The sequence below is a fragment of the Sus scrofa genome, chromosome 9 (assembly GCF_000003025.6).
Source record: "Sus scrofa isolate TJ Tabasco breed Duroc chromosome 9, Sscrofa11.1, whole genome shotgun sequence".
In the NCBI taxonomy this organism is placed as follows: domain Eukaryota; kingdom Metazoa; phylum Chordata; class Mammalia; order Artiodactyla; family Suidae; genus Sus; species Sus scrofa.
In genome coordinates, this window is record NC_010451.4 from 49,519,452 (window position 1) to 49,533,237 (window position 13,786).

Consider the following 13,786-nt stretch of genomic DNA (forward strand, 5'->3'; position numbering starts at 1 on the left):
GCAGCCTGGTCCTTCAGGAACTCAGTTTAGTGAGAGACCCCAACATGAAGACAGAAAATTATAATTTAAGGAGTACCAACATGCAACAGAAACTCATATAAATGAGTGGTTCTAAGTCACGGGGGAGGGGCTGGAGAGGGAGTGGGATCTATATTGGGTCATAACAGAAGCAGCTCACCAGGTGGGGACAAGACAAGTTTTGGGTGCTCTAAGTTTTCATAAAGAGTATTTCACTGTTTTTAACTTGTGATAATCTTGTTTGATACCTGCCCATTTATAGGATGAATACAAGAGACTTCTTCTCTGGCTTATTCCTATGTTTGGAACGTTCCATGATTAAAACTGATTTTTTGGGGGGGGGGAAACAAAGTGGTTTGTTTGTTTTTTTGTTTGTTTTAGGAAACAAAGAAATGTACGTGGCTGGGGGCAAACGATAGGAAGCAGCTGGGAGGTGGGTTTTGATGGATCTGGGCCAGATGGGGGAAGATGTAGTGTGTTGGAATGAATGTTTTATATTTTGTTGTTTAAACAAAAGGGAGTAACATCAGATTATTAAACGGAATTGAAATGACTTTTGTCGTCACCAGACAGCTATGTCAGGGGTGGCAGTGGCAGAGACTGACCAGGCTGGCCCATCCACCTTTGCTTACCGTCTCCAGAAACAGTGCCCTCCGGATGCTGAGAGCAAACCAGACAAGAAAAGATTAGAATCTGGAGGACAAAGGATGCTCTTGACACGTTCGAGCTGGCCAGAGTGCTTTCGAGGCCAGCACATTAGGCGCAGGGAGGTGAGCCAGGCAGGAGAACATGTGTGTTCAATTCCAGTCCACCAGCTCACCAGTCAAGCCATCCCTGCACCACCCCGTTACCTCACGGGGTCCCACCAGCCCCAGGATTGAAGGCCAATTGTGTGTTGCTGTGACAGCAAGTATTGAAAAGGAAAATAAAGAAGCGACGAGCTGCGACACGCTATCATTAAGTAATCATAATTTCCTCCCTCTATTACGACAATAGATGTCACTCTCTCATCTGGAAGGCAGGCCACGTATAGAAACACCATGTCAAAAACCCTTTCACACTAAGACAGAGGGGGACGAGTTCGCTGGGTGTGGAATAGAAGATCTTGATGGGTTGCATCCACCCCGTTTCCCACCCTCCAACTCCTACATGCGCTGATAAAAGTCAGATCTGTAAAGAACTTCAAAGCCTCCCCAGTCTGACAAACAGTAATAAAACAAGAAATTGAAAAAAAAAAAAAAAAGTGTACAGAGGAAGCAGAGCTGACAAGTGTTATGATGGTTCTGTTTTAGTAATCAGCACACTGACTGCGGGGCACTTCCTCCTCGCGGGAAGCCGCGTCTGGGCTGTCAGCGATGAAGGAGGACAGAAAGGTCAGGCGGCGAGGGATGCTGCTGGCCTGCAGGGAGCCACTGCACATTCTTCCCAGCTCCTTTCCTCCAGTCCACTTCCCAGCCCAAGCCCAACTACTCCCTCACCGCCTTCCAAAAGGGAAAATATGGGCAAAGCAGACTCCGTCTGGCCGCTCCCCTTCCCGGCCTCCACTTAACAGAGGACTTGGGTTGGGGGGGGAGGGCAAGGGGAAGGGGAACAACGAGGAAATAGCTCTGGAATCCAGGACATCTGGCTTCTATTCAAACCCAATCACCGACCTTGGGAGCATATTGAAAGCATTTGGCTGTCTCCACAGTCTAAAAGGAGCTATTTATTTCAGACTCAACCACCAGCCCAAACATATGCCTCCATTTGGAAACAATTGGAGGTAAACTTTTTTTTTTTTTTTTTTTTTTTTAAAGGAGGGAGGTGGAAAGAACACAGGACTTTGAGTCAGAAGACGGACCTCCATTCCAACCACTGATCGGCCACTTGCTCGCGACGGCTGTATGACTCTTTGGCTCCCTTAATCTCACTGCAATTTCCATCTCTCAACAGTCAGACCTTGATTTAGTTGCTCCCTCACGGAGAGACTGAGGAGCCGTGCTTGGTAAAGGGTCGCCTCTCTCTTCAGGCACAGGCTTGGCTGGAGTTTACTCACTGGGTATAAAATGCCCAGCTCTCCCCTAGTGCTGCATCATCATGTGGCTAAGGTGCACCTGAGTGCTGATTTACTTTCAAGTGTTTCCTGGTGTGCGGGATTATCGCTGGGACTATTTTTATGCCAATAATGCGCAACAACCCATCGCTGAGATCAGTCCAGGGCAAACTGGAAATGCCAAGTTCCCAAGCCATCACTGGACAGTATGTGCCATAATGACTAACCCTGCCTCAGCATTAACCATCCACAACAGGTCATAAGCTTTCTCCATCCCTTGCTAGAAGCTGCCTCCCATATAAGCCCCATGGCTTCTGCTGTCCTGAATCAGATGAAAGGCGACCATCTTGTTGGAGTTGTTACTGGAAATATCTGCTAAGACACCAAATGTGCACTCGTCCACGGAGAGGGAGAGCTGCTCCTACCTCAACACCTGTGTTTTGGGGTTTTTTTTCTGTCTTTTGCTTTTTAGGGCCATACCTTCAGCATACAGAGGTTCCCAGGCTAGGGGTCTCATCAGAGCTACAGCTGCCAGCCTACACCACATCCATGCCAGATCCGAGCCGCATCGGCGACCTACACCACAGCTCACGGCAATGCCGATCCTTAACCCACGAAGCAAGGCCAGGGATGGAACCCAAAACTTCATGGTTCCTAGTCGGGTTTGTTTCCACTGCACCACCACACAAACTCCTCAACACCTGTGTTTTATTAGTCCTGTTTTCTAGCCTCAAGGTCACACCTGAGCTTCCTTTGCTATGACCAGTTGGTGGAGCCCCTCATGGGCCCATTAGTGTTCACTCTAGTATCACATCCAGAACATTCCTAAGTCATCACGCCTCACTAAATCTCCAATACTAAAGATCTCAAAAACCCCAACAGGGGCTATTGCCACAGTATTTGACAAAGTATAAGACAGTTTCACTAGCTGCTCTCACAACCACCCTGTAATTGTATGCAACTCTGCAGAGAAGCAAACAAGTCTTGCCAAAGTGGCACCCCACAGCTCTCGGCTCGGAATCCTCCGCTTCATGTCACAGCTTCCGAAATAGGTCGTTGGCACTGCTGCCATATGTGGGGTTGTGGGGAAGGGAATCCCAGGACAGGAAGGTACAGGAGGAGCCCCAGCAAACATTGTATTCAGTGAAGACCCCCATCACACACACACCAGAGGACTTAAGTCAGATACAGGTATTCCCCATTCCCACCCCTACTGAGCTTTTTGCCTGCAACAAAATTTTTTTTTATATTTTTCCGCTGCACAGCATGGAGACCAAGTTACACATACGTGTATACATACTTTTTCCTCCCATTGTTGTGTGGCAATGTAAGTATGTAGACATAGTTCTCAATGCTACACAGCAGGATCTCATTGTAAATCCATTCCAAGAGCAATCTTAGCCCTTAAAATCGTGGAGGAAGCAGAGCTGGAGTGGAAATTGCCAGCCTCCAGACCTAACTACGACACCCGCCCCCTCATCTCCCAGTATTTCTAAGCCCTGCCTAAGGGTTTGGTTGTCTGGGACCTTAGCTTCACCAGGACATTGAGTGAACTTGTTGTCTGCCCACCTCGGTGTGAGCCCAGCTAATGCTTCAGCCAGACGTTTGTTTCCTAGGTTTCCTACCAACCAAGTCTTCTGGAAGGACTTTAGTATCACTGAAGGCACCTTTAGGCCAGCAGAGAAAGTAAAGAACGAATTTCCGCACCTTGATCTAACTTCAACGCTGGCCCCTCTGGGGAAGCCTTACTTTGGAGGCTCCAGCTCCCTTCCCACTCCTCCCCCAGACTGATTCGGTGTCTCCTATATACCTGTACCTGCTCGATGCCTTCCCTTCTCCTGCAAGAGCACTCGGTCCGCCGTTACCCAACCAGGTGCCTCTTGCCCACAGCACGGCAAAGCCAAATCGCTGAGACCGCGACGTCTGTAGTGAATAAGGTTTACTTAGGAAACAGCCAAGCGAGGAAACAGGAGAGTACGTCTCAAGCCCACCTTCTAAAGGCAAAGGGTCCCGGGTACTTATGGGAAAAGGAACAAACAAGCAGGGCGTTCTGGGGCAAGCAGGGCTTGGGGAGAGGAGATGGGGAAAACATGTGAGCATCTTCATTCTGCGCAGGCGTAACTGAGCTGCAGGCACGTTCTAGGGGTGGAGTTTTCCACCCTCTGACGTCAAAAGGACACTCGCGCATGCTCAGTTGAAGGGTGGAGGGACCTAGTGGTCTCAATCCCCTCAGCTTGAACGAGATTCAGCTGACTTCAAGTTCCCAGTGAACAGGTCAGGCAAACATGTTGTTTAGGCTACGTGCCGCTTGGCCAACTTGCAAGTCTTAAACTGACGTTTATTAGTGAAGGCAGGTGAGACGGTTTTAGCTCATCCTTAGGTTTCACCACCATATTGGAAACGTCTGCGTGTTTTTCTATCACTGCCTCTGCCTTGTGGGCATGGATATTCTGTCTTGACTGCTAAGGCCATAGTCCCTGGTATAATGTCTTTGATATAAGCACTCAGGATACAGTTGATGAATGAATAAATGAACTATGTTTTTTTTTTTAAAAAAAAGCCTGTGTAAAGATAAGCTGCATCATAGGATGTAAAAAATAAAAATTGGTACAATGATGATATTAAGTGATTTTGTTTTATTTTCCTTATTTAAAAAATTATTTATACTTCTACAGCCTGGAGAAAAATAAGACCTGCTTCCAAAAATTTTTATGAAGTAAGAAAAACACTGACACCTGGCGACAGGCGTAAAAGGAAGCTAGAGGCTTAAATTTCAGAACTCCTCAATACCAATGGCGCTTTCCAAAGGCCTGACTCCAAATTTATATTAATCATTTTCTATTGTTTTTCTTAGGGTGCTTCCCAAATTGCATGTGCTTTAGGCCGTTTAGGTCCGCTCCTGCTGAAACCAAAACCCAATAAAAATAGCACAAAAATAAGACCACAGTAGGACTGGACTTCTGAGTATCAATGCAAATAATCCTAAACAAGATTTTATCAAGCAGAACTCAGCTGCATATAAAATTATGACCAAGTGGGTTGTATTTCAGGATTGCAAGGAAAGGTCAGTATTAGGAAGCTACTAATATAGTTGATCATTATAATATCTCTAAGGAGGAAAATCTTACATTTTCATGGTTGTAAAAAAGCCATTGGTAAGCATAGAACATTTATTACCTATTTCAAAAACTCATTAGATACATTCTTTCTTAACATGATAAATATATATGTAACTTTACTGAAAAAGCCAGTGTCCTGTTATCCACTGTTGAGTAACCAACCATTCAAAATCAGTGGTTTTAAAACAATAACCATTATTTATGTTGCTCACAAATCCGGGTGTCTCCTGGGCTCAGTGAGGCAGCCCCTGCCTGGGTCTGTCAGAGATGGCCTCGAAAGCATCAAGGACTGAACTTGCTCCATGGCTTCTCTACTCCAATGTCTGGTGCTCAGCCTGAGAAGGTTAAAACAGCTGGGGCGCCTCAGGCATCACTCTCCGTGGGTGACCTTCAGGTAGAGAGCCCTCAGAGGAACTAAAGTTTTTAAATGGCAACTGAAACTACCCCAAACCAGGTATCCTGGGAGAGAAAAACAGGCATGACCTTTTCTAACCTTTCTGGGAAAGCCTACAGAGTCGATTTTGCTGAATTCTGTTCCCTGAGGCGACCATAAAGGCCTATCCAAGTTCAAGGAGACAAGACTCCATCTTTACGGGAGACTGTCAAAAATGTGCAAATCTGTTTTGAAAACCACCAGGGTACTTAAATGAGGACACATCAGAAGCATTCCTGTTAAAGTCAGAAACAAAATGAGGATGCCCACTATGCACTGTGATTTGGTATTTGACATTGCTCTAGCACAGAGATGGGCAAACTTTCAGTAAAGGGCTAGATAGGAGATATTTAAGTCTTTGCTGTCAAATCTATTCAGCTGTAGCGTAAAAGCTCATAGATAATAGGTAAATGAATGCATGAGGTTGTGATCCTGTTGAACTTTACTTGCAAAAATAGGTGGCAGGCTTGATTCGGTCAATGGGCTGTCAGTGACTGAACCTCATTTCTGGCAGCACTCATTTAGAAAAAGGAAGGAATGAGTAAAAACATTGGAGAAGAGGAGATAAAATTATTTTTTTGCAGATAATATGCTATTTTTTTTTTTGCGAAGCCCAAAGAATCAACTGAAAAACTCTAACAATAAGAAAATTGAGAAAAATGGATGAGTGTGTAATTGGAATACAGAAACCAATAGCTGTAGTATTGTGATATAATAAATATTTATTTTATCTGTAGTATTGTGATATAATAAATATTTATTTTATCTTCACCTGTATTCTTGATACATGAGTTTCTAAAACCCTTGGAATTTTCTGCGTGGTAAGGATGGGGGGACATCTTTTATCATTCGTAATAAGCCCCTTTTAATCATACTTGGGTTTATGCTAATAAGGTGACTCTTGGTGGTCCACCTAGATCTGTTGACAGAGGAAGCAACCACATGATTAGGGGGTGGGAACTTTCAATCCCACCCCCAACCTCAGGGGAGGGGACAGGGGATTGAGATTCAGTTAATCACCAATGCCCAATGACTTAAATCACTCATGCCTATGTAATGGAGCCTCTACAAAAATCCCTAAATAATGGGATTCTGAGATCTTCCAGATGGGTGAATGCATATAAATGCTGCTCCCAGAAAAGGCATGGAAGTTCTGCAGCCCCCATTCCACGCCACCACATACCCTATGTACCTCTTCATCTTTGTCTTGCCCTGTGAACTTATCCTTTTTTTTTTTTTTTTTTTTTTTTTTTGCATTTTAGGGCCACACCTGCAGCATATGGAAGTTCCCAGGATAGGTGTGATCCTGTTGAACTTTACTTGCAAAAACAGGTGGTGGGCTTGATTCGGTCAGTGGGCTTTCAGTGACTGAGCCTCACTTCTGGCAGCACTCATTTAGAAAAAGGAAGGAATGAGTATAAGTATTGGAGAGAAGGAGATAAAATTATTTTTTTATTTTTTCAATCAGAGCTACACATGCCGGCCTAAGCCACAGCCACAGCAACACCAGATTTGAGCTGCTTTTTCTGACCTATGCTGCAGCTTGAGGCAACGCCAGATCCTTAACCCACTGAGCAAGGCCAGGGATAGAACCCACATCCTCATGGATGCTATGTCAAGTTCTTAACCCACTAAGCCACAACAGAAACTTCTGTATACTTACTTCTGAATACACAAAATGATGAAAATGCAAGGTTATATGTTACAGTAGTGTTTGGAATAGCAAAATATTTCAAACAAGGAGCCCAGCAATAGAGAATTGGTTAAAGTATTGCATGTGCATTCAAAGGTCACTAAGTATCCATTGGGGAAGAATGAGGAAGTCCTTTGTGTATGAATGTGAAATATATACTGTTCCATATATACTGTTCATTAAACCTGCAGGCATAGTGCAAACCATATGTATGGTCTCTTCCATTTGTCCAAAAAAGGTAGGAAGAGGATGGAGTTTCCTTCATGGCTCAGTGGTTAACGAACCCAACTAGGACCCATGAGGATGCAGGTTCCATCCCAAGTCTCACTCAGCAGGTTAAGGATCCGGCGTTGCCGTGAGCTGTGGTGTAGGTCACAGACAAGGCTTGGATCTGGTGTGGCTGTGGCGTGGCCTAGGCCAGCAGCTACTGCTCCCATTCAACCCCTACACTGGGAACTTCCGTATGTCTTGGATGCAGCCCTAAAAAAGAAAAAAAAAGAAAAAGGCGGGAAGAGGAAATAGATATAAACATACGCATACAGGCATTTGCTAAAATGTTTATGGAACACTGCACAGGAGACTGATACATTATTTGCTTCCAGAAAGGGGAACTGGATGCCTGGGGGGCAGAGATAGAGACACATTCTGCATCAAACTGCCCCAACTGTGTTCTGATCCTTGAACCATGTGAGTGCATTAACTAGCCAAAAAGTAAGTAGCATTTTTAAAATATTCTTTCTGCACTAAATAAAAATCAATGGACTTTACATCTTTCAAATTTTTTGTTATTATTTACTTTTCTTCACAAGTTATCACAAGCCCCAAATTTTGAAGTCACACAGATCTGGACAGACATATTGAACAGCGATTAAGACCACAGACTCTACAGGTCCAAATGGCCTGGATTTGAATCCCGAACCTGCCAGCTAGAAGCTGTAGGATCTTGAGTCTGTTACTTAACATCTCTGTACCTCAGTTTACATACCTGTAAAACAGACGTATTGATAACTCCTTTGTCAGGTAACTGGGATCGTCTCTGTTCAGTGTTTTATCCCATGCCTTGATGGAGTGACTATGTAATAAAATATGCTGTAGTGTCTATCAGGACAAATAAAAGATGAAGGAGGAATTAGAAAGGTGGGCATATTTCTGAGGATATATAGAGAACACAGTCTTAGAACTGAAAGTGACCTTAAATTTGAGCAACACCTCGATCGGTACTTTATTTTTTTATTTTTTTTACAATAAAAAGTTATTAATTTAATGGAGATATGTGCACAAACATTTGGAGAATAATTTCCCCTGGGTCAAATACCCTTAGTTTCAGAAGCAGGCTTCACTCCTTTCTAGAGCAAGAAATCCTAACTCAAACATTGTCATTTGGCAACCCCACCCCTTTTTTTTGTCTTGACCACATATGTATTTGTGATCATACACATCAATGAATACATTAAACAAAGTCCTCCAGTCTCCAGCCCACCTTCTCAGATTCACTGTTTGATGTTTCCTTAAAAACCCGTTTTCCTATAGTCCAGCCCATATTTTTTAACAGTTTTGTTGAGATATCATTGACATATAAAAACAGTATTTATTTAATGTATTTATTTGTTGTCTTGATATACATATACATTGTTTGTTTGTTTTTTTTTAGGGGTACACCTGAGGCATATGGAAGTTCCCAGACTGGGAGTCGAATAGCACCTACAGCCGCTGGCCTACGCCACAGCCACAGCAATGCAGGATCCAAGCTGAGTCTGCAACCCACACCACCGCTCGAGACAATGCCGGATCCTTAGCCCACTGAGCAAGGCCAGGGATCGAGCACTCATCCTCATGGATACTAGTCAGGTTCGTTACTGCTGAGCCATGATGGGAACTCCCTACATATGCATTCTGAAATGATCACCATAGTCAAGCGAGTAACATTCATCAACTAACATAGTTAACCATGTGTGTGTTTGTGTGTGCGTTTGTGTGTGTTAGGATTTAAATTGAGAGCTATCCTCTTAACAGATTATAAGCATACAAAACAGTACTGTTAACTATCATCACCATTGCTATACATTAGATCTCCAGAACAAGTCAAGCTGTCAAACTATTTCTCAATCACAAATTTTAAAAAATGATTTTGATATCAATCCTTGGAGAAAATAATCTTAGATTTGAATAAACAAAAACAGCAAAACCTTTGCTCTTTTGAACTTCATACCAGTCATCTGATGATTTTTTTTTTTTTTTAAAGAATAGCCACATCTAGGTATGGCTATGTTTCCTTTTTTTTTTTTCAATCGGTACTTTATAATGCAGGAGAGGATGCCTAATGCCTTAAAGCCACTTGTTAAGGGCAGGTGTTCTTGAGCTTGTTTGACAATGGCACCCTTGACCTACAGAAAGCCTATCATTATCTTTCAGGAAAATACTATTTAGAGCAGAGCTTCTCAAACCTTAATATGCCTATGACTCCTACAGCCACTGGCCATAGCCACAGCAACTCGGGATCCAAGCCTACCTGCAACCTACACCCACAGCTCATGGCAATTCCAGCTCCTTAACCCACTGACAGAGGCCAGGGATCAAACCCACATCTTCATGGATACTAGTTGGATTTGTTTCCACTACGCCACAATGGGAACTCCGGATTTATTCTTGAAATGTAGCTTCTGATTCAGTGGGTCTGCGGTGGGGCCTAAGAGTTTTTATTTCTAACTTTTTCCCAGATGATTCCAATGCAGCTGGTGAAATGCTGATATGTACAGTGTGTCTGCAAAAGGGGAGTTCCTGTCATGGCGCAGCGGAAATTAATCCGACTGGGAACCACGAGGTTACGGGTTTGGTCCCTGGCCTCGTTCAGTGGGTTGAGGATCCTACGTGGCCGTGAGCTGTGGTGTAGGCCGACAGCTATAGGTCCGATTAGACCCCAGCCTGGGAACCTCCATATGCCTCTGGTGTGGCCCTAAAAAGCAAAAAGACGAAAAAAAAAAAAAAGTATGTCTGCAGATGTATTCACGTACAGGCTTCCATTATTCAAGTGCATTGACTTGTCAATTTGTGTTTAATTGTATTTGCACCTTTAGCATTACAGGTTTTGCTATTTAAATGTGCCAGGCAGTTTGTTATGCAGTCAAGGGAAAAAAACCCGCAAGCAACCCCAATAATAGTGACAAACTTCAAAACTTATAACAGTGCATACATTTTGCCTAAAATGAAGACAGCAGCCACAACAAATATGCTATTTTCAAATGACATAGCATGACATTTGTTAACTGGACAGTTTTTGCATTTTGCAAATCTTAGGACAGTGGGTAGAGACCTGGGTTTGAAATTGCTCACTTTTCTGATCTTTGGTTTCTTCAACTATAAAATGAAGATAAAATTTCCCATGTCAAAAAACTGAATTGAAGCTATCAAATAAAAAGTGCTTGGCATTTAGCAGTCAATATATTGTTAATTGAAATCATTGAAGATTGTATTTGCTTAGGGTCCCACGTCACAAAACGTAGAGATTCTCTAAAACAGTTATTCTCAAGCTTTAGAGAATCACCAAGATTCTCTAAAGAAGAATCACCAAGAGGGCTTATTAAAACATAGGAACAAATGCCCAGGTCTCTAAAGTGGTTAGGCTGGGTCCACACTTCAAGAACCACCGCTCCAAAAGAAAAGAAAAACACATGAGAAACCATATACATTTATAGAAAAGGCTGCTATGATACGTGGTGCTTCCCCCGACCCCACACTACTGAGATATATGGATTTGGTCAAATACTTCTGTTGTAGAAAGTGGGTGAATTATCAGAAACTCAGAGACAGGATTCTGAAAACAGGTGGTCTTGATGGTGTACCCGAGCAAGGGCTGTTTACAGGGCTGTTTGCAAATACGGACTGGGGAAATGACAACCATGAAGAAAGAGAACTGGTGCATCAAAAGCACATCATGTCAGAGTAAGCTTGTTCCTTTCCTGACAGTGTTCTTGCCCTAAAACAGATTTTATGAAAGCATTTACAATGACTTTAAATGACATCTGGTAGAGAGAAAGAAAAAAAAAATATATATATATATATGTATAAAAAGATAGCTAAGAGGATTACCAAATTCTAGGATAAATAAAGAATTAGTATAATGAAACATGTCCATTAAGAGCTTCCTGCTGATGGGTCTTCCGCTGACAAATGAAAACTAGCCTTCATGTCTTAGGAACGCAATACAGTTGCCCTGTTAGATAGACCCATATAAGGACACTATCCGGGTAGGTCAAAAAAGGGTTCAAACATTTAACCTAGTAGGTGAAGAGTTATCCCACAAAGTCTTCCCTCTCTTCTAAATCTCTTAATGATGCTCAGCTCTCACTGATCTATAAATTTCTTACTCCCATATGCAAAGACCTCTAAAATTCAGCCCAGCTTCATGGACCCATGTTCCATCATAGCCCCACACGTACCTAACACTTCAGCCAGCTTGGATCGCATAATCTTCTCCAAACATACTCCTAACTTTGTCTCTGCCTTTATCTGTGATATAGCCTTTAAAATCTTCTCCCTCCATCCCACAGCCGTCCTCCATATGGCACGTAAGGGTGGAAATCTATTCACTCAGGTGTGAAAGAAAAGAGATTAATTTTATGTCTTACTGATCCAGTGTTCCTCATAAGCCGCTGCCCCATGGTTAAGTAGGAAGAAGGGTCTGCCTGGATTTAGTTGAATCCAGCATAGTAATCGAAATTGTCCCTTTAAGCAACACTTAGTCTTTGTATGGAAAACAGAACACCTGTGCCCTGACGGCTCCTTCTCCTGCTGGCCTCCCCAGCTCTTCTCTGCAGAGGCATCTGTGAGTGGCAGGGAGGCAGGGCGTGACTTGCTGGACCACACAGTGGAAGCAAAGGCTCTGGGATTCTTGAGTGTCTCAGCCTCAAGAGGGAGGGAGAAAATGGAATCTGTCTCTTCTTCCTCTCTCACTCCCTTTATATTCCTTCATTAAGAATCCTAATCTGGGGAGTTCCCACTGTGGCTCAGCAGGTTTGATCCGATTGGTATCCATGAAGATGTAGGTTTGATCCCTGGCCTCACTCAGTGGGTTAAGGATCTGGCATTGCTGTGGCTGTGGCATAGGCCGGCGGCTACAACTCCTGGGAACTTCCATGTGTCACAGATGCAGCCTTAACAAGACAAAAGAAAAAGAAAAAAGAATCCTAATCTCCCTCTAAGTTGATGGATCCATAAGACCATTAAGAAGGCCATATACCCAGAGAGCCTTGAAAAGAGAAGACATATACTTACCTTCCTTCCAAACTCCTTCATAACACTTTTTACTATTGGAAAATGTATCACTGGCATGGTACAGGTGTTTACTCTATCTGGGTAGAAAAGACATCAGCAAGATGCAGAGCAAGACAGAGGCAGTGGGCAGAGGGACCAGAGCTAGAGTGAGAGGAGAGAGGAGAAGAACAAAAACATAAAACTAGAAGATCCAAGAGAAGAAGAAGGGAGAATAAGAAATGAAGCAGAATGTTTTGGCAGAAAGAGCATTCCTTTCAAGAAGCCTTGGAGTCTTCAACTCTGTATTGGATGCATCTCATAACGTGCCTCCACTGTAGTATACCTAAGGAGGTTGGACCCCAAGCAGAGAGGTCTAATGCCTTGGAAATTTCTCCCATGTTCTGCATATGGCATAGAGACAGCCAGGCAATGGTCCTGAAGGGATAAATCCATGGAGATTTGGGCTACTCAGCAGACAGTGACTGACAACTATTGAACAGAAGGGCCTCCCCAATGCGTTAGCAATGGCTGACCTTTGGACCTTTGCATACCCTTGGGGAAAGGAACTCCAATAATGATGAGGCTTAATTTCCTGCCGGCAAGTTGATTAGAGATTTTGAGTCAGAAGCAATTTGATTTAAAGGAAATTAAGAAATTTGATATGCTTCACACACCTGGGTTTGCGTTCTAAGGTCCATCCCCACTATAATAGCTTAGCTTATGCTAAGGGAATTTGAACCTGGGGATGAATGAATCTGTGTTTGCAGAATTTAATATAACTCCTTATACTCTCTTTCCTGTGGCCAACCAGCTTGGGAGTATGCCCAGGCCACTCCACTTATCTCATTATCCGGTTATCTCATGATAGACAATATGAACACAGCAGAGGGATAAACAACAGAAGACTGTCTTGACCCTTCCCTTTTAAGGCTTACAACCCATGCTAGGCACCCTGTAGGTATCACAGTACTGCACAATACAATATCTTGCCTGTTTCCAACAGGGCTGGAGAATTAATTGACCTGACATTTGAGTCTTAAGCATCTTCACCAAGTAATTTCTCTCTCTTCTCCATCAGCCCTGTCAGCAGGCTCCCCACACATATAAATGAGATTAAACAAATGCACTCAAAATCAAAAACCCCAGAAGTTCCCAAGAACTTTGGCATCCTAAAGTGCTTCACATTCTTATTTCAAACTACCTTTCAGGTTTTAACTCCTACCACATACCTGCACACGCGC

At 43.3% G+C, this 13,786-nt stretch overlaps 1 protein-coding gene across 7 annotated transcripts in view; it reads right to left on the bottom strand.

Annotated features, from left to right (window-relative positions):
- The window catches only part of LOC102164776, a 341,561-nt gene extending 337,355 nt beyond the window's left edge, over positions 1 to 4,206 (bottom strand). The window contains exon 1 of one of the 7 annotated variants that reach the window (XR_002335701.1): positions 3,867 to 4,182. Coding sequence is in view for 2 of the 7 variants with exons in the window: in XM_021063017.1 (XP_020918676.1) it covers positions 3,867 to 4,156 (290 nt within the window). In the remaining 5 variants the exon portion in view is untranslated. Of the gene's footprint in view, positions 1 to 3,860 lie in introns of all 7 variants that reach the window. The other 6 variants (XR_002335700.1, XR_305419.3, XR_002335699.1 and 3 more) reach the window with 6 other exon arrangements.